At 35.7% G+C, this 24,916-nt stretch overlaps 1 protein-coding gene across 1 annotated transcript; it reads right to left on the bottom strand.

The window, feature by feature from the left end:
• Positions 1-5,587: 5,587 nt before the first annotated feature.
• LOC124267091 (cytohesin-2-like) lies at positions 5,588-19,989 on the bottom strand. Its single transcript, XM_046701929.1, has 2 exons — positions 19,785-19,989; positions 5,588-16,690 (listed from the first exon to the last, which is right to left on the bottom strand). The coding sequence occupies exons 1-2, from the start codon at positions 19,980-19,982 to the stop codon at positions 16,466-16,468; spliced, it is 423 nt and encodes a 140-aa protein (XP_046557885.1). The 5' UTR covers positions 19,983-19,989; the 3' UTR covers positions 5,588-16,465.
• Positions 19,990-24,916: the final 4,927 nt, after the last annotated feature.

The following is a 24,916-nucleotide window of genomic DNA, read 5'->3' as shown; positions in this document are numbered from 1 at the left end:
CTACATTAATTAACTGCCCAATGACAGCTGACCCTGCATCACAGGGTTCAAGTGTCCCACATTAAACTAATGTAGGTGCATGGTATTGTTTGACTCTTGCATCACACTCATATTTGCATTAGTGCTGCAGTACACAATAATCAGTGTTCAACTCTACTGGATCAGTTTCATTATAATCAGTCATATTACTGTCTTGCATATAATCTTACAGTACATCGTATTAAACAATGTCTTTCATAAGTATTGAACAAAAATCCCAAACATTGGTACATAATACAAATATTTTGATCTTTACTATTTCTGAAATATAACAAAACTGATTCCAGTTGAGCTCGGACTATGAATACCCCAAATATAACATGTTGAGCTCAGACTAGACATTGTCCTTGCAATATGCACATATTTTTTACTGTGACGACTAATTACACTTCAGGCTGGATTAAATAGCAGGTATTGCTGAATGAAGAATCCTTCACATAGGGTAGAAAAGGTCATGGTCACCAGTTGCCATGGTTTGAGGTGTTGTGACTCACAACTATGCAGATGTAGTAGATGCCATCGTTATGATTGGAAACAAAGAAATATGACGCCCCATGGCTGACATAAGGTTGTAGTTAAACTTCATCAACGTCTGTGATGGTAAGCACTTTTCTAATTTGGTGGTTTATAGATTTGACCAACACAAGAAAGACCCACAATGGAAAAACTATAAATTACAGAATCAACTTAGTTTCATTTACCCAACTGCCCCATCTTGAATAAAAGAAAGATGCAAGTACAAAAATTTCAAAACCACAACTTTTTTAATATTGTTAATTTTAAGAAAGATATTTAATCAAATGCCTCTAAATTATGTATGTATGTATATATTGTCTGGTTACTGTTAATACTTCTAAAAATCTTCAATCAAAGAAATAAATGACAAGCAAACTTTATGATCCCCACAAAAATTACACATATTTTTACATTCTAATTTTGGTCAAACCTGTGTTAGTAAACTGTAAACCATGTACAACAGTGTGGCCTTATCACAGCAAGCTGCTGCCGATTACCTTTCCAGGAAACAGGACAAGAACCAGTTCCTCAAAGCAAAATCAGTAACGTATTACCAAATGTCGAAAAGCCAAGAATCATAATTAGCGCAAATATTGGATTCGCACCCTCAATCACAGGATCCTGACATGCTTATGGGTCACAACTCTACAGAGTGAACTGCAGAACATTCAACTGGGCCACCTGTAACCCCACAGCACCTAGCACCTTGGCCTCCTTAACACAAGCAGCAGTCACTGTATATGCACCTCATGTATGATAGTCTGTGGGGCAGAACCCAGAACGGAGTACAGAACAGAACTATAGCACAGAGTTGTAAAAGCTGATTTGCCACTATGTAAAAAATCCCCATAACGCACCACAGACATGTTTAGGTTTATGTCAGTGTGTCACTGACATGTCAAAAACAAATTGTACAAAACATGCAGGTGTATTGTCAACAATCACAGCTAAATACAATGGTCCATAATATACAAACATCTTGTACACCACAATCAAAGAAATGTAAATATAAAAAAAAGATGCTTGGCATGTATAAATATACTAGGCTCATACATGCATTGAGGATGGTGATAAAAATAAAACTTCCATCTCATAACTCCTTTGAGAAATTATACCCAGAATGTTGGACAATGTATGCTAGCAGTTGATGTTTCATGATCGAATCCCTGCATCCCAGCTTCATATGATCCTCATCCCAGATCTATTACTGCTCTTGCAATGCTAGAAATGAACCAATCTGTAGAAATGGTGAGCTGAAGGTTATTTGAACATTTACACGCCAGACCTTATTTCTAAACCCCTCTCGGGATATTGCAATCAATATCATAGGAATTACAATAGTCACAGACTGTGATCATGTGTGGAATCATTGGAAATGCAACAGTCACCGAATTGTATGATTACACTGGAACAAGCCTGGGGTTGGTTATGACTACACATGAAATGCCCATATTGATAAAACTACAGCAAACCAGCAGAGCAAAATATAAGGTGATAGCAGATGCTTTAATAATCAACCCATTTGTAGTGAGTAGTGGAGGGATGGTGTTAAATGTAAGACTGCTTACTGCTTAAAAGCAGGGCTAGGGGAAATGGCTGTCATTGCAGGTTTGATTCAAGTCCCTTAAACACTAAGTAAGTCTTCAAACTGAACTGTATTATTTCTGGCATTATAAGTTGAACTGATGCACAAGGACAAGTTGGCACACAACTTCTTTACTACAATCAAGCTGACACTTCGGTGTTGAGTCTTCCATCCTTATGAAGTGTGATACCAGGGGCGGATCCAGGATTTCGGAGATCTGCCCCTAGATACTTCCTGTTATTCATTTTGATCATAAATTGTTATTTTATTGACATTGTATAAAGTCAAAGGTATGGGATAAAACACTTGCCTTGCATGTCCTTGCTATGTCCAACCTACAATATCGTACTGGTCTGACATTGAGTATTGTCGGGTGTAACAGATTTTGAACAAGTTGATACTCACCACTTGGGGTATAATTTTGATTATATCTTACAGCATGTCAACCCTTGCCAGAATTGGCACCAACCCTTGGGACCTTGAGCCTCTTTAGAGAATCATTCTTTAACAAGACCACTGTACTTTGCTTAAACACAAGTCTGCACTCTGAAGCAATTTGTCCATTTTAAGTGATATTCATCAGCTTCATCACTGAGCATCAGCTGCCATGAACATACAAAGATTCCAGGACATTCAAGCAACAACAAGCCTAACATTTGGGTCTTAGTAATAAATAACTAACACTGGAAATGCCACAATACATTACTATAACATTGTATTCCATAAAATCAAATTCAACAATCTAGAAGCGTCATAGCAGGCTCTAGAGGAACATGGCAGATTCTCACCACATGATTCAAGCCATTGTTAAAGCATAATGGTTAAAGGTGTGTTTCAACTAATCCATTACTAGCTCTAGTCTTACTAGTATGACTAGAACTCAGAGAAGAAATAGCATCTATTTACTCTCTCTAACCAAGCTGTATGCCATTGTTAGGGAGAAGTTCAAATGTTTTACATCAGATAAAAAATATCTAATCACAGTCCTTGAAAAACATAACCAGACCTCCAAACAAATAATTGTGAAAATATTTACAAGCCAAATGGGAATTTCAGAAAAACAAATACATATTTCAATGGCATAAATACCCAGGAAAAGTTAAAGTGAATCTCCATGATCAACAAACTGTGACAGATATTTAAAATGGGAAAATCAATCTTGTATTCCTGCTTATTTTACACACTATAGTGTGGCTGTTCCTTTCTGAGTATACCAATACAATCTGTTATTGAACTACAAAATCCTGAAAAGATAATTTTGTTTGATTGAAAACGTGCAGATCCCTCATCCCAAATATTAGGAAGTAAAATTTGTTTATCTGATGTCAAACCTTAAACTGCTCAGTTATGTGTAAGTTTATCACAGGGAATACAACTATGAAAACCTACCTATTTCATGATAGCAAACATTATTTCAGTGAGTGGCAAAGTTAAAAGACACTGTAACATAAATATTCATGGAAAGGAATCTGAGAGTGGCTGAAATGGGAACATCCATTCTGTATGAAAAGTGCACTGAAAAATATATATAGTTAATTACTCAGGTACGTGAAAATAAATTCGGTTTTGAAAATGTCAATCTATGTTAGTAAAATGCTACAACATAAATATACTGATGGCAATAAATAAGGGAATGTATAAAGAAAGAAGCATGAAAACTCTTGCAAATGCCGATTGTTAGATTGTAGGAACATTAGACACTATCATTACATGAAGTGATGTATTTCTAGTTTGTTGATGAGAAGCATAGACTGAACACAAGTGTACATTAACCTTTCATATTTACAAAACTTTGTGTTGGTTCCATTATAATTTTCAGCATAAGTTATGTATTTTTGTTGTAAATACCAACTGATAGATCTTGTTGAATCGGTGGAATGAAAAGATGCCTTCCTGAACTCATCATTTATTCCTACCACAAAACTTGTTCATTCAGCCAAGAAAAGAGAAAAATAAACTCACATGCAGATGCCAACATTTGCAATTAATAAATTATTATAAGCCATATATATCCCCCAAACAAGTCCTGTTTTAAATGCCAGCATTAAATGAAGAATTATACATTATTTGAAAACAAGCACAAAAACATTTCTTATCACTCATATTATAACCATGAGATGGTGAAAGGTGCTGACATAAACACAAAGGAATCAGATATTGGAATAGACACCTTGATAGCTTATCCTTATCCCACATCCTTATAGTGGTCATTTCAGTGATAAATGACAAATAAAACACACACATCACACAAACTGACAAAAATTACCCAAAACCATTGATGGAGTTTAAGTGATACGTTCTTGAGGGCACAACATATAGCACATGTTTTCTTGTTTACGATGCCAAGTTTCCATAATTGTGTATGTACATGTCCTACAGTGTTGTACATTCTGTGATAGATCATGGATACCGTAGCTACTGACTACTATCTACATTTCCTGTTAGCATAACAAATGAAGTACAATTAAACCATGGGAGTGAATAGCACAAAATATGCCAGATTATGGAAAGTAAAAGCAAATTCAAACACAAACACACACTAAAACATTACTTAAACACACAAGGTCAAATCATTGGTTGAGTCTCAAAAGGCAGGGAAACAAAATGTACACATAAATATGAAAAAAATTAATTATCTATGCCTCTGATTTTAAAACAAAAATAAAGTGGCTGAAAAAATATCTTGAACTTAGGTCATTTGGCCCACTAGGACATTATAAGATCAAGATCACTGTCCTAGGCTGAACAAATATAAGGAAAGTTTCTGACATGTATTTAGCAATGGGAGAAACAATGATAACATCAGCAGTGAATACAAGCTACAGCAGATTCTGATTTCAATCAAGATTGTCAACACAACTGCAGGATGTATGAATGTTAGTGATTATGTTCCAGGTACAGTACAGTCACCCATCCTGGTATAAGATTTGAGCGACCTATCAAAACAGCTCATTTAATTCAGTTAAGAACATTTTTGTCTATGTTTCCCCAATATGAGGTTAATATTCTCAATAAAAAAATAAAAAACTTTTAAAAGACCCACCAAAATGTACATTTAATAAAACAGAACAAAAACAGCATGAATAATTTTAAACTTTTGAAATATTTAGCCTGGGCTTGACAGTCCAACAATAACAATTTGATATTGTACACATATCAATAGTTTCTTTCAACACAGAATCAATTTTAACATGTAAATATTTGATGAAAAATGAAAACCAGTTGCTACAACATTTATTCTTTCCCTTTGAACCTCTCACTGTTTTCAATTCCAGAAAGATCTATGCAGCACATAAAAACCTCATTCCTAAATGATTTTCACCAATTCCCTGAGGTGCTGCAACACTCCATGACCCTTCCAAGTTCAACCAAAGCAACCTTCAAGAACCATAAAAGACCTTACATTACTCATTGATCTTTAAGCAATTCAAAAATCAATTTTCTCCATTTTCTTTCTACTTAGCATGTAAGCATCCACAAACAAGTCTCCTCTGCTGAAATCCCAATCTTTCATTCACCTTTTGTGCCATCATTCTGCATTTGTTCAAAATGGCCATTCTACATTTATCAGCAGAAACCTACGTAACAGTGTATCCCTGGTCTGTCCAACATACCTGTACTGGGCAGACAAAACTGAATCCCTGGAGACAGAACAATCATAAACACAATACTGCCATCCCAGACCTACTTGTGGTAGAAAACGCTGGAATGATGGCTATTGATCTTGTGAATAACACAATTCAGAACGGTTTTCAATTTGTTTACAGTTAACTATTCTTGGGCAGTTTCTATCGTGAATGTTCTTAAACTTAGTTGATATTCTGATAAACTTCAAACACTGAAACATTAAAAAAAAAAAAAAAAAAAAAGGAAGAAGAAAAAATGACAGCTTTTGATGCTTATTTTAACAACCTATATAATCAGAGTTAGTTATGATATATACATGTAATGATATTTACATTTTTTACATAACAAACATACAAATTCCTTGGCTATCTACAATTCCAAACATCCTACAGATATGGTTAGTTTGAAGGAATGAGTGAGCTAGGTTTATTGCTGCTTTGGACAGTAATTCCGGTACATTGCAGCAAGCTGTGTAAATGAGAAAGGAAAGTAGACAGTGATGGAGGAGCATTGATCACCATGGATCCTGAAGTTTAAGGGGTGCCCATACACTTGATTTTTCAGACACGTCACAATGGTGAGTTAGGTATGGTGTGTGCACATACATTTTACAAAATCCTTGATTTGACTCAGTAGAAAACTACCCAGACTCTGCTGCTGAGAAACGAAGAGCCACAATAAATATCCTGGAACTTCAAAGGGAAGTAACTCTGTGATTTGAGGGGAAGTTCCCCACACAACTGGGCCACCCATTCAGCCAAAAGTAATTGAATATAAACATTGATTTTTTCATTTTAAACATAAAAACAGAAAGCAATATAAAGGTTATTAGTTGTACTATAACACTGAGATCTGAGAGCTTTACCTTATGCAACACTACTGATATTTTTGTCCTAAGGCTTTGGTATTTTGACAACAGCAACAAGTCTGCTCCCACATAAACAGGTTGCATTCTTTGGAACTAGGTTTGAGGTAAATTATTCTATCATTTGACTTTGTATAACAACACTCATTCATTTAATGTAATACTGTTCAGTGACTGAGTCACTCAATATTTCAAAGATGGCAGGTTGGCCAAAGTGCTTGATGAAACATACATTCAAAGATAAGTTTCACATATATAAGACTGTAACCTTACAAATAACATAGCCTGTTATTACACCAAAACTTCTCACACATACCTTCTCAGTCATCTCACAAAGCTTAGTTGAATTCAAGTAGGAGCCATTTTCCTCTGGCTCCATGTAATTTTGTGAAGAAATAGTTATAGCGTCCATGTTCAATGTTGATACAAAGTGTAACTCTCTTCAATGCCTGGAAATGACAATTCACAGTCAGCACCAGCACCACATTATTAAGTGATCAAGTGAAGCGATCTCATAAATCCTGAATACTTATGAAATGTACCTACCCATACATTAAGTCTACCATATGTCCATCTTGACATCATGAATGTGAACAAATGAAACAGAGGGCAAACAGATAAAAGTAAGACTTGGATGTGAAGCTTTTGTGAAGACAATTTTTTAGTACTGCTTCACTAAATAAGTAAATCGCTCTAGACAAACATGCTGTTAACTACTTTCAGCAGAATGTGGAAGGATAATAAACATGATCTAAAACCTCTTGTGAAACAAAAGAGAATAGCTCAGGCTCCCAGAGGTCAACCACCCTATTACCATCCATACTTAGCAGACTTTGTGACCAACAGATCCTCATTTTTTACCTTTTTGACAATGCTGGGGACTGCAGAACATAATGTACCTTAAATGAGATCAAAATGATGAACAATGACCAGATAACATCTTTAAGAGTTACAACATTCAGCAGATCAGTAAACAAAACTCAGAGTCCTCTTGAGGAATTATGATCTTGTGTCTTGTTACACTGACATATCACATAAAGCCATAAGCTCAAACCATCACACCAATATATTTACAGACCTAACTACAGTTTTGAGTAAAATGTAATGGTGAACAATCACTGGAATCAATATTTTCCATTGGAACATTTTTACATAAACTGTGCACACAGAGTTGATTTATGTCCAGTAAAATCTAGCTGTCACATATTCAATGGAACAATCGAAAGAAAAGATAACAGAAAAACCTTGTAAGGGAACTTAAGTCAGTGTTTTTGCTCCAATTTCACACTTTGGTGTGTATAATACAACCATTTAAAATACCAGAAATTACAACAAAAATATCTGAGCAATTGCAGTAAGGCTCATATATTTTTCTCTTCTCTTGAGCAAGACACTCTTAACTTATTTGTTATGACAAATGATAACTTGTTTGCGTTTTCTTTTGAAGTTTGGCTTCTGTTTTAGACACAATAGAAAATCAGTTGAAAGGAAATTAACATGTGTTACAATTCTGTTACACTTCCTCGTATATACTGAAGAAGTATGATAACAAAATTGCAAATCAAATGAAGTTTGCATCACTTTATCTCAATTTATGATGTACATATATCACTGATATAATCATGGTTAACAACCACTAACTGGGTATTGAAACATCACATAACATAACACTATTGTGAATTAAAGACCAGTGTTTGAAACACCGTACACACACATAAATATATTATATACCTTAACCTAAACACAACTAAACGTAATAAATCTTCCATTGGGCTTATCTTCTTGTGTCAAAACATCTTCCGCACTTCGATGAAAGCACTTCTGTCCAAGTGTATGGAGAGTGCATTTAATTGTCTATATTAATATTTTGGTGATTGCTCAACTGTAACCGAAAAATCCATACTGAAGTAATCTACCAGTAATTCAACATGCACTATCATCAATTGTAATAGCATTACTCTCTAGGCGAGCTTATGTCTTAAATATTTCCAGGATAAATAATTTTGGATGTTTCCTCTTAAATTTAACTCAAAATATAAAATAACAAGTGATGTGTTCAACCATCATGCATGTTCATTCAAGCATCAAATCTGTATAGTCATAAGTTTCACAAATAAGATAATCTTCCTCCCTTTAGAAGTATACTAAACCTCCTTTCCAGCCAAAGTGAGTTTGTTTGATAAGATACAGCTCTTGTAAATCAGTTCTAACAGTTATCATGTATTACTGACCCCACAAATAACTGAGCTATGGTAATACACATCATAAAGTACCATACAATCACACATCACAATTTTGTTAATAATTATATTATTAGCAGTCTAACAAATTTCAAACTATATTTTTTCCTTGTGACTTACCCTGAACAATGACATTACTGTGGTGTTCCATGACATGGAACTTAATTAATAATACAACATTCTTTGCAACAGTTGCCATAACAACCAGCTTGCGGATGATTTATTTATTAGTGAAATTTATATCCTTGTTTTCAGCATATTTGACTTTCCTTGTGTCCTCTCTTTCCTCACTATGACATAGGTGATTTTAAATTTTCTGTCACAGAATACTAGAATGTTATTTAATGGAAACATAACATCATGGTTGTTGATCATAACAACAAAAACCTGAATAGTACCGGTACAAATAAAGATGAATACAATTACACGGTTTGTGTTATAACTGACTGATCTGACAGCTTGAGTATAATGAGTACGTGTGCGGGAGGACACCAGAAATGGGCTTCACACATTGTACCCATGTGGGGATTAAAACCCGGGTCTTTGGCGTTACGAGCCAACGCTTTATCCACTAGGCTACTCCACCGACCCTTCCCAGAATGAAATGAAATCAATATCAAACCCAAACATAGTAGACAATTTGAGTTTGGTAGATAGATTACTTAAGTTGTTTGAGCTTTTTATTTAAAAATGCAGTTGAGTTAAAAATTCAGCTGTTTCAAATTGTCAAACTCAGTTTTAAATTTGAGTAAAAACTTAAGTTTGTTTCGGGCCCGATGTCAGGTGTCAGGCTTTTACCACTTCGGGTAAACTTAAGAGCATGGGTAAGGTGCTGACCATCGTTTAAACATAATCAAGGCCAATCAGCATTCAAGCCTATATTCATAGGTTACTGGCATGCCAAAGGGCTGCAACTCTGCACAGCAAACTGAGTCACCTAGGGCAACTAGGTCTACTAACCACCATTAACATGCATATGCTTACATAATGAATGTATTAGAGGTAACAAAATGTTTGCCTTGAGTAGTCACAATTCAAATTGGAATTGTATATCCATTAATAACATATGATACATCCTAACCATTTGCAATAAAGAGTCTGATCATTGGGTTCAAATCAAGTATCTTCTTTCACTAACAACAGACGCTAGGAAAGAGAAACAGGTTACTTTATATGGACACAGTTAAGACTCCTGAAAAACCACAATCCCTGTTTAACCCCTTCTCCCTAACATAATTCATCAGTGTAATGAATAAGCCATTGTGTTTAAGATTATTCAATAGCTATAAAACAAAACCACTCCCTACTGACCTAAAACTGTTTGGGTTGATGTTATCCAACACCTGCGGTAGATATGTGGTAATACGTGGTATTTCCTGAGGGCAATGACAAAAGATGTCTAAGTCTGCCCTTTGGAATCAACGTGAGCCAGCCAGAATATGTTTTTAAGAATGAGGAAACAGGAGAGTCGAAATTCAGTTCACTGAGCATTTTAATACTAGCATAAACATCACATTTGTCCAGTCTACTTGTGGGAAGTAAATTTGCCACTGGCTTTGCATAATGAAAATTGTCACATGGTCATTGATGAAATAAAGTGATTTCTAAGTGTGCCCTCAAGGCTTGGGAAATTTATTAATGCCATTATCATTAGCACTTTAAAGAAACTTAGAGCAACTGAAACACAAGATGTGTGTTTTGCCATATAAATGGAATTCTCAATAAAGTAAAACTACCCCTCAAATATCTACAATTTCCATAGCAATCCAGTCTTACTTTTCTTTCAAATATTGGCATTTTGTATTTACTTTCCATCATTCTTTTTCATCCCAAAAAATTAATCACCCCTTTAACTAATTCCTTAATGAACATATTTGTCTTTTATGTATTTTGTACATATGAGTGAGTCTTAAATACTACATCCTAATGCCAATATATCAGCCATGTCTTAAGATATGTCTAAAACAGTAAAGTGATAAAATGTGAACCACAGCCATCCCAGGTGATACATTCCACAGACAAAAGACAAGGTACATGGAGAAAGTAACAGACAGCTTAGTGTCCTGTCACCTCAGCTATTCTCTTTTACATGTGACCCACCTCAAGCTGCCTCCTTCATCAAATAAACATTATCTCTCAGGAACGCTTCCCCTGGGATGTTGATGAGATTGCTAGTATTGGCTGCCATGACGATGGCGAGGACGGAGTGGAGCTGGTGAGGGGAATCCCCATCCAAGTCACTGAGGACACTGATCTAAGGGTGAAATGTCATACGGTACCTTGTTTGAATCTAGGCTGCATATATTCATTGTGTGTGAGTCAGTGAGTTTTGTTTTACAGTTTTGAACAACATGTCAGTCATATCACCACATGTTCTCTTCATGTGGCAGGAAGGCCCACAGATTTTAGACCTTTACCACTTTCAGTGGAGCTGATAACCAACAAATATGACCCGGGCAATTCTGGGATGTAAACTGATATTATTTGTGACCAAACTACTTGAAAAGTAACATTCAATAAATACAACAAAGCTCATCATGTGACTTGGCTCCATTGGAGAGTGGTGATTACAGGGTGAATTATTCATAGCTCTCAACAGTTATCAGCAAACCTTTTAACAATTTCACTCACAGTACAAACACTGTTCAATGCATGTACCTCTTTCACCTTTCAGGAATACAAAACAGCTTTGAAAAATGTTTAAGGAATTTTTTTACATGAGATGTTTCTGTGAAATGAATATATTCGGAGACTGGCCAACTTGTCTGCAATAATGGAATCAAATTTCAAAACAAATATGCCATATTCATGTACAAATATTTGTAATGTCCATAAACAATAATCATTGTCCTGCTAGTATGTTACAAAACACTATCTTCTTGTTCACCTAGATTCTGTAACTATATTTTGAACTAAAGCAATATTGTTTTACATACTGTGATTTCATTTAGTTTTTTGGTCACAAGAGGACACAATATACAGCAACTTCATCATGGAATTCAAAAACAAACATGGAAAAACAAATAGACTGTATTCCAACAAACTAATAATTAGTTTGTGATGGCTGAAGTATTGTGTTTTCTTGAACTAGAAAAGGAAGTCCTGCACTATGCTTGCAATTATATGAGATTTTGTGAGGTACCATATCTTCCTGTAGCTTAAATGTGCACAATCTATAAATAAACAACATTCATCAAACATTGCTTACAGAGAACAATTAGCAAAAACAGTAATTTGTGTTGATACTATTCTAGTCACTGGCAATCATTTATACAAATAGATATTGATAGTATTTAAACTTGCATGTTAAAAATAGCTTGGTTATGTTTGATTAAAGATAATAGAAACCTGAGGTCCTTCACAAATGACAAGGTTAACACCATACAGTAAAAGTGTCTAATTTTTACCACTGAATGGAAATAAGGTTAACAAATGATACTTATCATACTTAGTATGATCAAAAGTACCTGACATGACACTGATACTGACCAAACTGAAATATTTGATTTTTGTTGTCTCTTTTTAATACAAAATGATAACTTATTAAATGCCAGAGATAATGATACATCTGTCATAAATCCATGCATGGTACTGATAACCTTGTACCATGATACACTCACCATACTCTGTCACAGTACCATTATAGATCTCTAACAGTTGGCAGATATTCTGTAACAACAGAACTGCACTCTTAACAGAACTCTTCTGGTCTTTAGAGAACAATTGCAGTGTTAAAACATTGCATTGGTTTTCTGCAAATGAAAATATCTAATGGTCACAGGTGTTCAAAAAATACAGAAGACAGTCAAGGATACTTATAACAACACTAATGTTAAAAGAGGGATCTATCTACGATTCAAAACAAAGTGTCCTTGGCAGCAAGCAGAAAAAGGTTGTTTTTTCAAAATTGGGATTTGTGTTAACATTCATATTTTCTCAGTAAAGGAGCCATTTTAACATTTCATTGAATGTAATAGTGTAAAACTAAGTGCTACACCCTTTTCCTAGCTTTTCTGGTATTGTTATCAGTTGAAAAAACAACATGAACTGGGAAATACAAATTTCAGAATTTCTTCTGACTACAGACTTAGGGCCAAATATCAGCTTTTGAGTAGGTCAAGATAAATCCCTTTAAAAACCAAGGTTGATGAGTCTCTGGATTCCAATACTTGAGCAGCATACATGTATGACTAGAAGACCCCTTTTTCTTTCAAGGTGCTGATCCTCCACCCAAAACACCCTGCGAAACAATACTTTAATTACGCATAGATGGCTATCGAAAAATATATGCAGGGAAAAGACACATTCATTCCAAACAAATCATATCCAGTTACATCTCTCTAAAATGAATTTTTACAAACAGCCCATGTAATGGGGAACAATTTCCTTTCCACAACAAAAGAAACACAACTTCAAATGATAAAAAGTTAAACATGCAGCAAAGAACGATCTCAAAATCCGATCTGGTTCAGTGTGTGTTGCTGACATAAATATACATATACATTGTGTGCTATTCTTCGAATTCTCTGATGAATATCAGATCCTGCTTGGCTATAATGCAGTATACATGTATACATGTTTCCTGGGCATAATACATTCAACTTCCCTCATCCAACACATACTTCAGTTACTATGGTTACTAGTATGCATTTCCTTTCATCACATTTTTGCAACATTGAAACATCAGTGACTCCAACATGTACACAATCTGTATTACTACAGAGCAATAATACAAAGAATCTGATATAGTACTCAGCAGAAAACTCTCATAACAAAGCATAAAAAATGTAAGTTTGCTAGTCTGTACTCATTCTACTATTTGATGGTGGTGTAAACTGAAGAATTGGCCCACACAGACTGACATGTAAGCAATACATCTGTGCATCTGAACATATAAAAAATCCTTCATATCACATGTCATTCTTGTGTCCGTGTAATTATACTGTAATGAACAATAGCATAGTCTCACATGCATTATGGGTGAATAGAAATACAGCAAACATTTATTGAAAACAAAGTTTTTCAAATCAAGTTGAATTGAAACATGGATACATTTTCAATATTGAAATTCAATCAAGAACCAATATATTCGGACAGTGTTCAAAATTAAGCATGAATATCAAAGAAGACCTTCTAAAATCCTTCTCAAAATTGGGGCCACTAAATTCAAACACAAATAGTGCAAACCTCAAGGACCCCCTACCCATAACTTCAGACACTGATTTGATCTTGCTTCAATAGAAAAGTTTTCACAAGAAAAAAATTTAAACATCAAAGACACCATGAGGTCACTAAGTTGTTGTGTGTTATTTGACAAAGATGTCTTCTAAAGCTTTTGAAGTTGGGCTCAACCTTACAAGTTGTAAAATAAATGAAGCTAAGAATCACTTACTCAACAATTTCAGCACAACCCTAATTTCAGTAGAAATGAGTCTGCCAATGTAAAATTAGACTACTATCCAGTCTATAAAATGAACATATTTCACAGAAAAAAAACGGTTCATAAATTAAAATCATAAAATATAATGAAAAGGAGAGCATGGCTTTCTTCATTTTCAGAAAACTGAAACTGGTAATCTAGCCTTGCCACATATTGTAGACTTGCATGGGTTTCCTTGGATATATTTGTTTCAGAGTCTGTATGACAAACCTATGTAAAATGATCTCATGAAATACGAAGATTGTTGATGCCCATAACCTCTGCTAGACCATCTGGTTAACATGTGATAGGTTCCATGAAGATCATTTAAACAGTTTCTGAGTAGAACACACAGATTCACAGGAAAGACAAAGTTCAGTTGTATTTCCCAAGCCAAGCTCATCACGGGTAGACTAAATCAGGGATAAATCTTCATTATCTGATTATACACCAAACCACATTCTATGCTGTATTTGAAATGAAGCCAGATAGAAAAAGGGACCTTTTTGTCATATCCTTAATGTTTTAAGTTAGAGGTACAGGGTTTCTAGACTCAAAACTAAACTCAAGAACACCACTGCCACTCTTAGTTTCCAACAGTGTGTGTATTTAGTTTCCAACAGTGTGTGTATTTAGTTTCCAACAGTGTGTGTATTTAGTTTCCAACAGTGTGTGTATTTAGTTTCCAACAGTGTGTGTATTTAGTTTCCAACTGTGTGTACTAGTTGAAACTATGGATGAAGTTTAAGAAAAAAACCCATGTAGGGCATTCCTTGGTTCATTGACAATTCATCATTGACATCCTCACCTTCAAATACAGCATATTTGTAATACAAAAATACTGAGTACTTCTAAATCTACTTGAGCAGTGAGAATAAAATCTAAAAGATATTGATCTGGCCTTATCTACATCTGTATAATTAGAAACCAGTTTGATGTTAATCAAATCCTACACGTTTCGTGTCATTCTATACTTGGGACAGCAATGACTGACAAAGAAGAAAGGTACCATTACAGTTGAAAATCATAATCTTTGTAAAAATCATAGTTTTTCTCACATGCACTATGCACCAAAACAGAGTTGACATGCCCAGTCCTGTCTCCTTTTCAAATATAATTTCAGTGGTGTTGACAGTTGTTAGCAGAGACTACTGGAGAGACTGACACATAATATCATCTGACATATCTAAATATTTACCAGGAGAGAGACTACAGCAAAGGTAAACAGTATAGATAAGGTCATCACAAAATCACAACAAGCAGGTAACAGGACATCCAGCATGTTACTGAATGTCAAACAACATAATCCATACTTAATCATCTAATTGCACAAAATCCCTACACTCTTCCGCAGCCACTGCAAAATATTGATTATCTAAACAACAATGTAACAAATCTGCATTAGCTGCAACTGACAAAATCATATTGATAGTCTTTATCAAGTTCTAATTCTCTCTCTCATTGATATAATCAAATCAAATGAATATAGACAACAAATATAAGAATGTCATCTGTAATAGGTGTGTCCTTTTGTGATCTGTAGTGAAATATAGACTTAAATTTGTGTCTGTTTTTTATCATGAACAATTGGATGCAAAACATCATTATCTTAACAAACATGACAAACAGACATTTTGTTAATCAAATTCCAAATCATAAATATTGAAATCAATGATATACAAATATGGTGATTCATTTAGGCGATATTCCTGTTTTATGTAGAACTGAAAAACAACTTGCACATGAATAATTCTGTTTTACAAATGTATTTTCTTGAAACACTAACTTGAAAGTATTATGGAATCAGATTAATTTTAACAAAAAGGGAGTGATGACCAATTTGTGTTTTTTTCAAAATGAACCACACATCCATGAGTCTCAGGACAACAGATATGACATGAAGGAGGAATAACATTTAGCCTCTTTTATTTCCATTGAGAATCTAGGCCTTGTGGTGAATATACCATAGTCTTACTTCATCCCACAAGCACCACCTCCTTCTTCACTTCAACTCTTGACAGTGTCCACCTACTCCATGGGCAGTGAATACTTGGGTGACAACCATAAATGACATTTTGAAATGTTTTTTTGCAACATTTTATGCCATTTTCATAAGAATTGTCCCCATCCAACTTGATCCCAGTGTTTCAACATTTATCAGCTGTACAGGACTGTCACTGTATTACACATGCTTGTGAGTTCGATCCATGGCTACCGGCAGCTTTCGCAAAGCATATCGCCTGCATCCAATCGTTTTGTTCACTTTCATTTTCTGCTTGCATGTAATATGTACGTCCATTTTCCTTGCTCTTAATGCGAAAAGCATATTGTTTTTTATCCACATTTGCTTCTGATAAGTCAGCATTGGTTAAAGGAATTTTCTTTTTCAAACTGGACTCCTGAAAAAAAGCAAAGCACATAATATTTAACATGATATAATATGATTGTGGGTCAGTAAGTGGTGTTTGAAGTTGTACTGTGACATTTCTTAAGACAAGTGGCTTTTACAGTGTAATCTTGAATGTTTCTGTTGGGATGGATCAAACTTGTGGATCTTCAGGGCCAGACAAACCAAGCATTGTTAGGGTAGATCAAACCAGAGGATCCCCAGGAAAGAAAAAAAACATGGGTTGGAGGGATAATGCAAACCATTGGTTCCTCAGGACCCAGACAAACTATGGCCTGTTGGGATAGATAAAACTAATGGTTTCTCAGGACCAGACAAACTATGGCCTGTTGGGATAGATAAAACTAATGGTTTCTCAGGACCAGACAAACTATGGCCTGTTGGGATAGATGAAACTAATGGTTTCTCAGGACCAGACAAACTATGGCCTGTTGGGATAGATGAAACTAATGGTTTCTCAGGACCAGACAAACTATGGCCTGTTGGGATAGATGAAACTAATGGTTTCTCAGGACCAGACAAACTATGGCCTGTTGGGATAGATGAAACTAATGGTTTCTCAGGACCAGACAAACTATGGATTGTTGGGATAGATGAAACTAATGGTTTCTCAGGACCAGACAAACTATGGCCTGTTGGGATAGATGAAACTAATGGTTTCTCAGGACCAGACAAACTATGGGTTGTTGGATAGATGTTGGGATAGATGAAACTAATGGTTTCTCAGGACTAGACAAACTATAGCTTGTTGGGATAGATGAAATTAATGATTTTTCAAGACCAGACAAACTATGAATTGTTGGGATAGATGAAACAAATGGTTTCTATCTCAAGACAACAAAATAAATATAGCTTATTGGAATAGAGCAAACTGGTGTGCATCAACATTAGTGAATAAAGAAAGTGAATGTCATGTATTTCAGTCATATTTTCTTGAAATCTGTGGCATATGTTTACTTCATGCAAGACCAATGGACCCTTTTAATGTTACAATATAATACAACATGCTGTACGAACTAGGTTAAGCTTAAACAACTATTCCTTAGAAATATTCTTCTGTGTAAAATTAATGAAATATGTACATATGTATAGAACTGCTCATCTCGCACCATCAACATGTGACAAACCCAACATAGAAGGATATATATCTGGTAATCTTAATCCCTGCACATAACAAAATGCCTACTGTAATAAGACTTAGAACTGAGATGGTGAATTATCATGTCTAGTAATGTTTTTATCAGAAAATTCATATTCTATAGCCAAAGTCTGTTATCTTTAGTTTGCTCCTGAAGCCAGACATGTACATTTTTTATCACTAGAAAAATAGTTTCAAGAAAGTATAACCTTTACTTGGCAGGCCCCTTCCAAAGAATATATTTTCTTGTCCTGCAATTCTGGCACTTTTAAAGTATCTATAATCTTTTATATCAACTTAGGAGAGTAATGATAATGGTAACTAACAATTTCTTAATCTTTTTGTCTGGTGTTTTCATTTGTTTCATCAATAACAAATTTTCAAAGACATTTTATAGAGATTATCAATTTTCACTATAACATTCATCTGTCTGATTGTCATTATCAATTATGACAAACTTCCTTACAACACCTTTGATATCAATCTGTCAGTCATCCTACAAAATGAACCAAGGTCTGTATCCTTTTATTCTTTCAAAATACAAATTGTATATATATATATCTGGCTACTTGAATTGTGGTGTCAAAGTATTCTGTGGTGCACATATGTGCGTCCAGTATTCGCAAATAAAGGGAGTGGACGCAGACAAAATAGACTCCCATATTGATGCACAAAAAAAGCCAATGCACCTATAGCAGATCAAGAGCAGCTGTAATAAGCATCTGTCATGTCAACAATCAGTCATGACCTTTCTACACATGATTGCTGATTTATTCCATACTCTGAAGTACTTATCAAAACATTCAGTACACAGCACCATTTCATTATTTTAGAGGTCCCTTGCATCACCTGTAAGGACCCTTAAAAGTAAATATTGTAGGTCCCTCCACCCCAACTAAGTCAATGGTGATTGAGTGAGTGAGTTAATATTTAGCGTCACATCGGTAATATTTCAACCATATTATGACGTCTCGGTGGTTTGATCTGAAAAGTCACCTGCTGGAACAACAGTAATGACTTGAGACTTACAAACTGTTGAATTGCTGAGGTGTGTTACACATGATTAAACAGGGCACACAAAATATAACATGTAAACAAAGTAACAAATACTGCATAGAACTAACATCATATGTTTGTTTATTGTTTAACTCAGCATTCAGCAATTTTCCATCTTTATGTTGGCAGTCTGTTTATAATCAAATCTGGACCAGACAATCCAATGACTGACATCATGAGCATCAATCTACGCAAAGGAGATATGATGACATGCACTAACGTAGTCAGCGAGTCTGATCACCTTTCTCGTTAATTGATTCTTACAACAAGCTTTGGTTGCTGAAGACTAATTCTGACTCAGATCTACATGGGACAAAATAACAGTGTAAAGTTTGTAGGTTTGACTTATACAGTGAACCTGATACAAGCTATCCTATATACAGACATCATTTCAACATTTTCTAATGTGTTTACATTTCATAACTTGTGTTTTTCTAAAGAGATGCGTTGTCTGACAGTAACACATCTGTTGAAAAACAAACACTTATGATATCAAATACAATATATGTATAAAGAAAAACAGACAATTAATTTTATTACAATCTTCAATGATTGATTTTAAATACTACAAACCAGTCAAAGTAACAGTTTATCTAGGCATGTAACGACCATTACGATCAATTGAAAATATATGATAGGCCCGATCACAGGGTAGACGCGAGAACCAACCAGCAGCGATTCATGGACAACCATGACAACGTTGACAGAGCTTCACGGTTGGCTACGTTCTGCTGTCAAACTGTCAAAAACGTTCACCCTCTACAAACTTCCGTAACAACAACTTGGTCTCACCACTCATGACTCACCGATTCCTGTCGACATACCACCTAAAGTCTCCTGTAAATATTGCGAAACATATTACAGTCAAGAACGAATCAAAAACGAACTTTACCTCGGATGTGTTGCCATAATATAGGTCACAGTTTTTAAGCTGGAACCACTGTTTTTTCCATTTGCGGGACAACCGACCCCTCTTCAAAAGCCAGCCTTTGAGTTCATTGTGAGTAAAGTCATTGTCAGGCTGACTTTCAGATCTATTTGATAAACTATTCGTGTGACTATCAGACACAGTATCCGAGTTGGAGGCCATCGCAATGGATGACGCACTTGACATTGACAAGTAGTGTTCTCCTAACGACAGCTAACCTAAGTCAAACCGTACTCTTGAACCGTCTGTTGAATCGAGCACGTCACGACTCCGCAGGACTCGTGCTGATGATTTCACCATACGCTGTGACATGTCCGTGTTTTTGTTTTATAGCAAGGGATGACACGTTTTGAATAATTCAGCAATTTAAACACAAATGATCACGGATTTGACCCATCATGAGTTAAGAGAACAATTTTAGGTTTTAACATACGTGTACAAACGAACACAAAATATTAAAACATTCGAGAGGACGTTGGTTTTTTCATATTTCAGTGCTTTAAAGTGGCGATATGGTTGTAATTGTGAAGATGTAGGACAAAATAGCGGAAACTAAATTTATGTTCTCAGGAGTATTTTCAGAATGATCTTTTGATTAATTTTACATTAGATGTAGCAACAGATTATTGTGTATGTTTATATATATAAACAAACAAACTATACATTTATATGAATTTCAAATGTGAAAATAATTTAGGTATTCATGAAATGTGATGTGGCAATATACATCTCATTCAACGGGTATATATCGTAGGTGAATCGTATCCTATGTATTCTCCAATGATATACACAATTATCAACGACACACCTGTGCATGGTTACTGCCGACATTGCGTACACAGTGCTACACGAGTTTATTAACATTTTATATGTAGTAACCGCCGTGTCAATATATATTGATCTAGATGTTATATTATATACATATGTATATGTACACCAAGGTAGTGCCTGTCCCATGTAAGAAAGGATTTACAAACAATTTCAGAAAATACTGATAAAGTATGACTGATATTACAGGAAGGATACCGTGTGTGTGTGTGTGTGTGTGTGTGTGTGTGTGTGTGTGTGCGTGTGCGTGCGTGCGTGCGTTCATAGCGTGTGTACACACACACACACACACACACACTAAAAAAGCAATATAAAAACATAAATTAAGCAAGAACAATGTACATACTTAATTAGTAGATACATCTACATTAGCTAGTTAGTAATACAACATCGACTTGTTATGCTTGTTGGTTGGCATTTGTTGTAACTCATATTTCTTTCAATGATATACCTGCTGTGACTAAAATGTTAAAACTTATTGCAATTTAAGATAGTCGTCAAATTTACATATAATACGAAAGAATGGAGTCAGAACCTTCTACAGGTCAAACACGTCAGTATATACATGCATATTGGCGTTCAAACCAAGTACAATAAGCTGGAGGTTCAAAGTTCAAATTGTGGATATGTAGACACAACATTATTTAGGCTTACGGTGCTTGTCAATAACCTTGAACTCGTTTAAACTCCAAAAATAAGTATATTGTTTCAAATTCCGATAGCCGATTATAAAATATATAAGACTTAGCTTAAATAATCCTGTGGAGAACTAAACCATTTCAGTTTTGTACGTAGTCACCAGACTGTTTTTTAAAAATCAGTCATAAGATGTCCCCCTCCTTCACAGTTTGAAAACAAGAGCTCTTTTGATCTTATGTGGCTTTCCATTTCAAAGCAGTTGAAGGCATCATATTCATTATTTCAGGAAATGACCCAGGACGCCCTTGCACAAAGCGACCTAAGCGTTACGACCGTCCTAAGTCTATGTTATAGTATGGGAGTCTGATCCTCTTATTGATAAGATCGCTTTGTGCAAGTGGATCCCGGAGGGCGAGGGATTTGAACAACAAATAATTCAATTTTGAAATGAGCATACCATTTTATAACAATGGTAATTCGACCAAAAGGAATAGTGATTTTTTTTATTCTCCTGTTTCTTATAAATTGAATTTCAAAAGGTTTATTTTTAAAATACTGCTGAGCCATTAACGCTTAAATCTGTAGAATAAATAACTATTAGTTCCTTTTAATATTCTGGATTCCACCTTATTTTATTTTATTTTTAAATTGGGTAAATACCTAACTAAAATATTCCTCCAAGCAATATCTCTCTTACTCGGGCCTATTTGTAAGCCTGATGCATTCAATATGTCAGCCCTTCTATATTCACATTCCTGGAATGCAGTCTGAATTCAAAGAAACAATATAAAAAGGTAAGGATCAGAGGATCACCTTGTCTTCAACCGAGGAGACGAAGTGCTATAGATAACCAAACAAAATTTAACATCATAATACAGAATATTGAATTATTTCTGATGTCCTCATGAAATCCAAGGAAAGATTAAGTATTGCCACTAAACACCACGCAAACGAAACAGAAACCTTCTCAAAATCTCTTAAGACCAACATCCCAGAAATAGTTATTCTGTATTATTCCTTACACCACATGCATGATGGTAACCTCATCACCAATATATATATCAGATATGGAACCTGCTGTGCAAATCAGTATAAAATAAGAGCTGTTTTGAACATGTTGTACTTTTATTCAATACAGTAAGTGACAGTTTAATAAAATATGTCTTCCTCTTCTCTGTAATATATACACACGAGTCAATTATGTCAGCAGTTACGCACCAATTAACGGAACATCAACAACATGGATGAACATGAAACGTTTTGAGGATACAATGAAAAGTTACGTGCCTTCGTTTTGCATACTTGCTTGTAAGTGTCGGATGAAATTAAAGATTTTATAGGATTTTTCCTGTCTAAGATCTCCTGTGCACATAAGGTTTCTCTGTTATGGCTTGCCATTATAGGGTTTTACCTGTCTGAGATGTCCTGTGCACATAAGGTACAAGTGTCGCGTTAATGGCTTTCCGTTAAATGGTTTTACCTGTCTGATATCTCCTGTGCACATACGTTTTCTCTTTCGTGGCCTGCCATAAATGATTTTACCTGTCTGAGATCTCCTGCGCACATGTAGGTAGATTCTTCCAGTACATCTATATGAATAGCACATACCTTTGAGACTGGAGTCATGTAGGCTAATGAAGAATCATAACAATACAACGTGTATGTTTTATGATCTGTATCAGGGAATAGTTTGCACTTCATATTTTGAGGCACAAAAATTAACGAGTTAGTGAGTGATTGAGTGAGTCAGTGGATGGGAGTGTGAGTGAGTGGTTCCAGTGTAGCGCCGCTTTAACTATTTTGTCAGTTAAATTCAGCATATGGGGAGGATGCCTGTGAAAGCCAGAAGTGACGAAAAGGGACAAGGTGCTGACAAATAAGCTTCGAAACGTAATCAGGGCGAATCCTAAGACATTAATGTCGTATCATGGGACTAGGTATTGATTAGCATTTACAGTCAACCTTGCAATCCAGTTTGTTAGTACAGAATGTCGCAGCTACAGACATGTCTATTGTTGAAGTGTCACTGTGTCGTTTCGGGGACTGACAAAGGGGGCTAACTCTTCCGGGAACGCCATCACTACTTGTCTTAAACATTATGGCGAAGTGTTGAAACATTGATGTTCATAATCGTGATGTCTACATTGATCCGATGACAAGGTTATCATCATTGTTATCGTATACACCATTCTCCACGGAACAGCACATCTCTTTTCTTTTTATGTTACGGAGGAAAGTAACTTTGAAATATAAATTAATAATTGCAGACTAATTCAATATGGAAAACTTAACAACTAATACCTTCCAAATGCATCTAGGAGATGGTATTCAACAATGTTTTGTTTTTGGTTTGTGTCTGTTCATGAAAATTTGCTTACAGGGGCGTAGCTACCGTTATTCAAAAAGCCCGGGATTACACATGATTTTTGCTATAAAAAAATTCTAATTCTTGCCAAGAGTGCTAACAAACACGCTATCAGAACAATTTTAAAAAAATGGTATTATCTCTATGAATCATACTGACTACAATATTCTTTGATAACAAAGCATCCCAATATAGTCACCATGTACAGTGAACATGTTATTCTTCATATCATAGAATTGAAAGGTGTCTCTCTTTCAGTGTATAAAAAATGAAAGTTAGGCAAGCCCTCAATACTATACTAGGCACATTAAGAAACTGTGCATACAAAAATTTAAAATCTAAATTTATCAAACCTGTGTAGACACATAAGGATTTAAACTCAGACATTAGTGACATGTATCCAACATGCACGTGCCAAGTTCCGTGACGTTAGTGGATTCGTCCTTGAGACGTGCAATACGTTGTTGCACGTGCATTCCGGGAATGAGAAACAGCAAATGAATGTCACACAATACTGTCACTTTGGAAAGCTCAACCCCTGTCCCTTGCGATTGTTCAAAAAATTAAACGGCTATTGAAACGCATAGCATGCAAAGGCTCACGTCTGCACAACGTCATGAGGCCATTGGGATGGTCCGTGGGGGAATGTCTCAACGACAAGTGGCTGCACATTTCCACTGCCACCGGAACACCATTTCTGCACTGGTGAGACGCTACCAGAACACAAATGACGTCATCGATCGGCAACGTTCTGGACGTCCACGTGTAACAACGCCAAGACAGGACACATGGATAAGGTGATCCATCTTCGCCACAGGTTTCAGACTGCAGTAATGAGTGCCCGAACCATCCCAGGACTTCGCCGTATCCACCCCCAACACAGTTCGACAACGTTTACGTCATCACGGGATCAGACCACGACGTCCCGCCATACGGCCTATCCTGACACAACGTCATCGACAAGCTCGCCGAATGTGGTGCCGAAATCATGTCCGCAGACCTTGTTTTGGTGGAGAAATGTTGTTTTTACAGATGAGTCCAGGTTTAACATTTCCCATAGTGATGGACGTCAACGTGCCTATAGACGCGTGGGAGAACGTTATGCACAGGCCCGTGACTTGGAGACGAATCGCTTTGGTGTTGGTTCCGTGATGATTTGGGGTGGAATAACAGCACGCCAAAGAACTCCTTTGGTGATTGTTCAGGGCAACTTAACTGGTGTGGGCTACAGGGATCAGATTCTTCGACCTGTGGCAATTCCTTT

This window comes from Haliotis rubra, unplaced genomic scaffold (genome assembly GCF_003918875.1).
Source record: "Haliotis rubra isolate DU_JTF1 unplaced genomic scaffold, ASM391887v1 Scf13, whole genome shotgun sequence".
NCBI lineage: Eukaryota > Metazoa > Mollusca > Gastropoda > Lepetellida > Haliotidae > Haliotis > Haliotis rubra.
Note: the sequence above shows the minus strand (reverse complement) of the source record. Positions and strands in the feature narration are given on the sequence as shown.

Coding starts and splice junctions, on each gene's coding strand:
- LOC124267091 (XM_046701929.1), bottom strand. CDS start 19,982: ATGGCCTCCAACTCGGATACTGTGTCTGATAGTCACACGAATAGTTTA. Junction 16,691..19,784: donor ATTATGGCAACACATCCGAG/GTAAAGTTCGTT, acceptor GCTTTTTTTCAG/GAGTCCAGTTTGAAAAAGAA.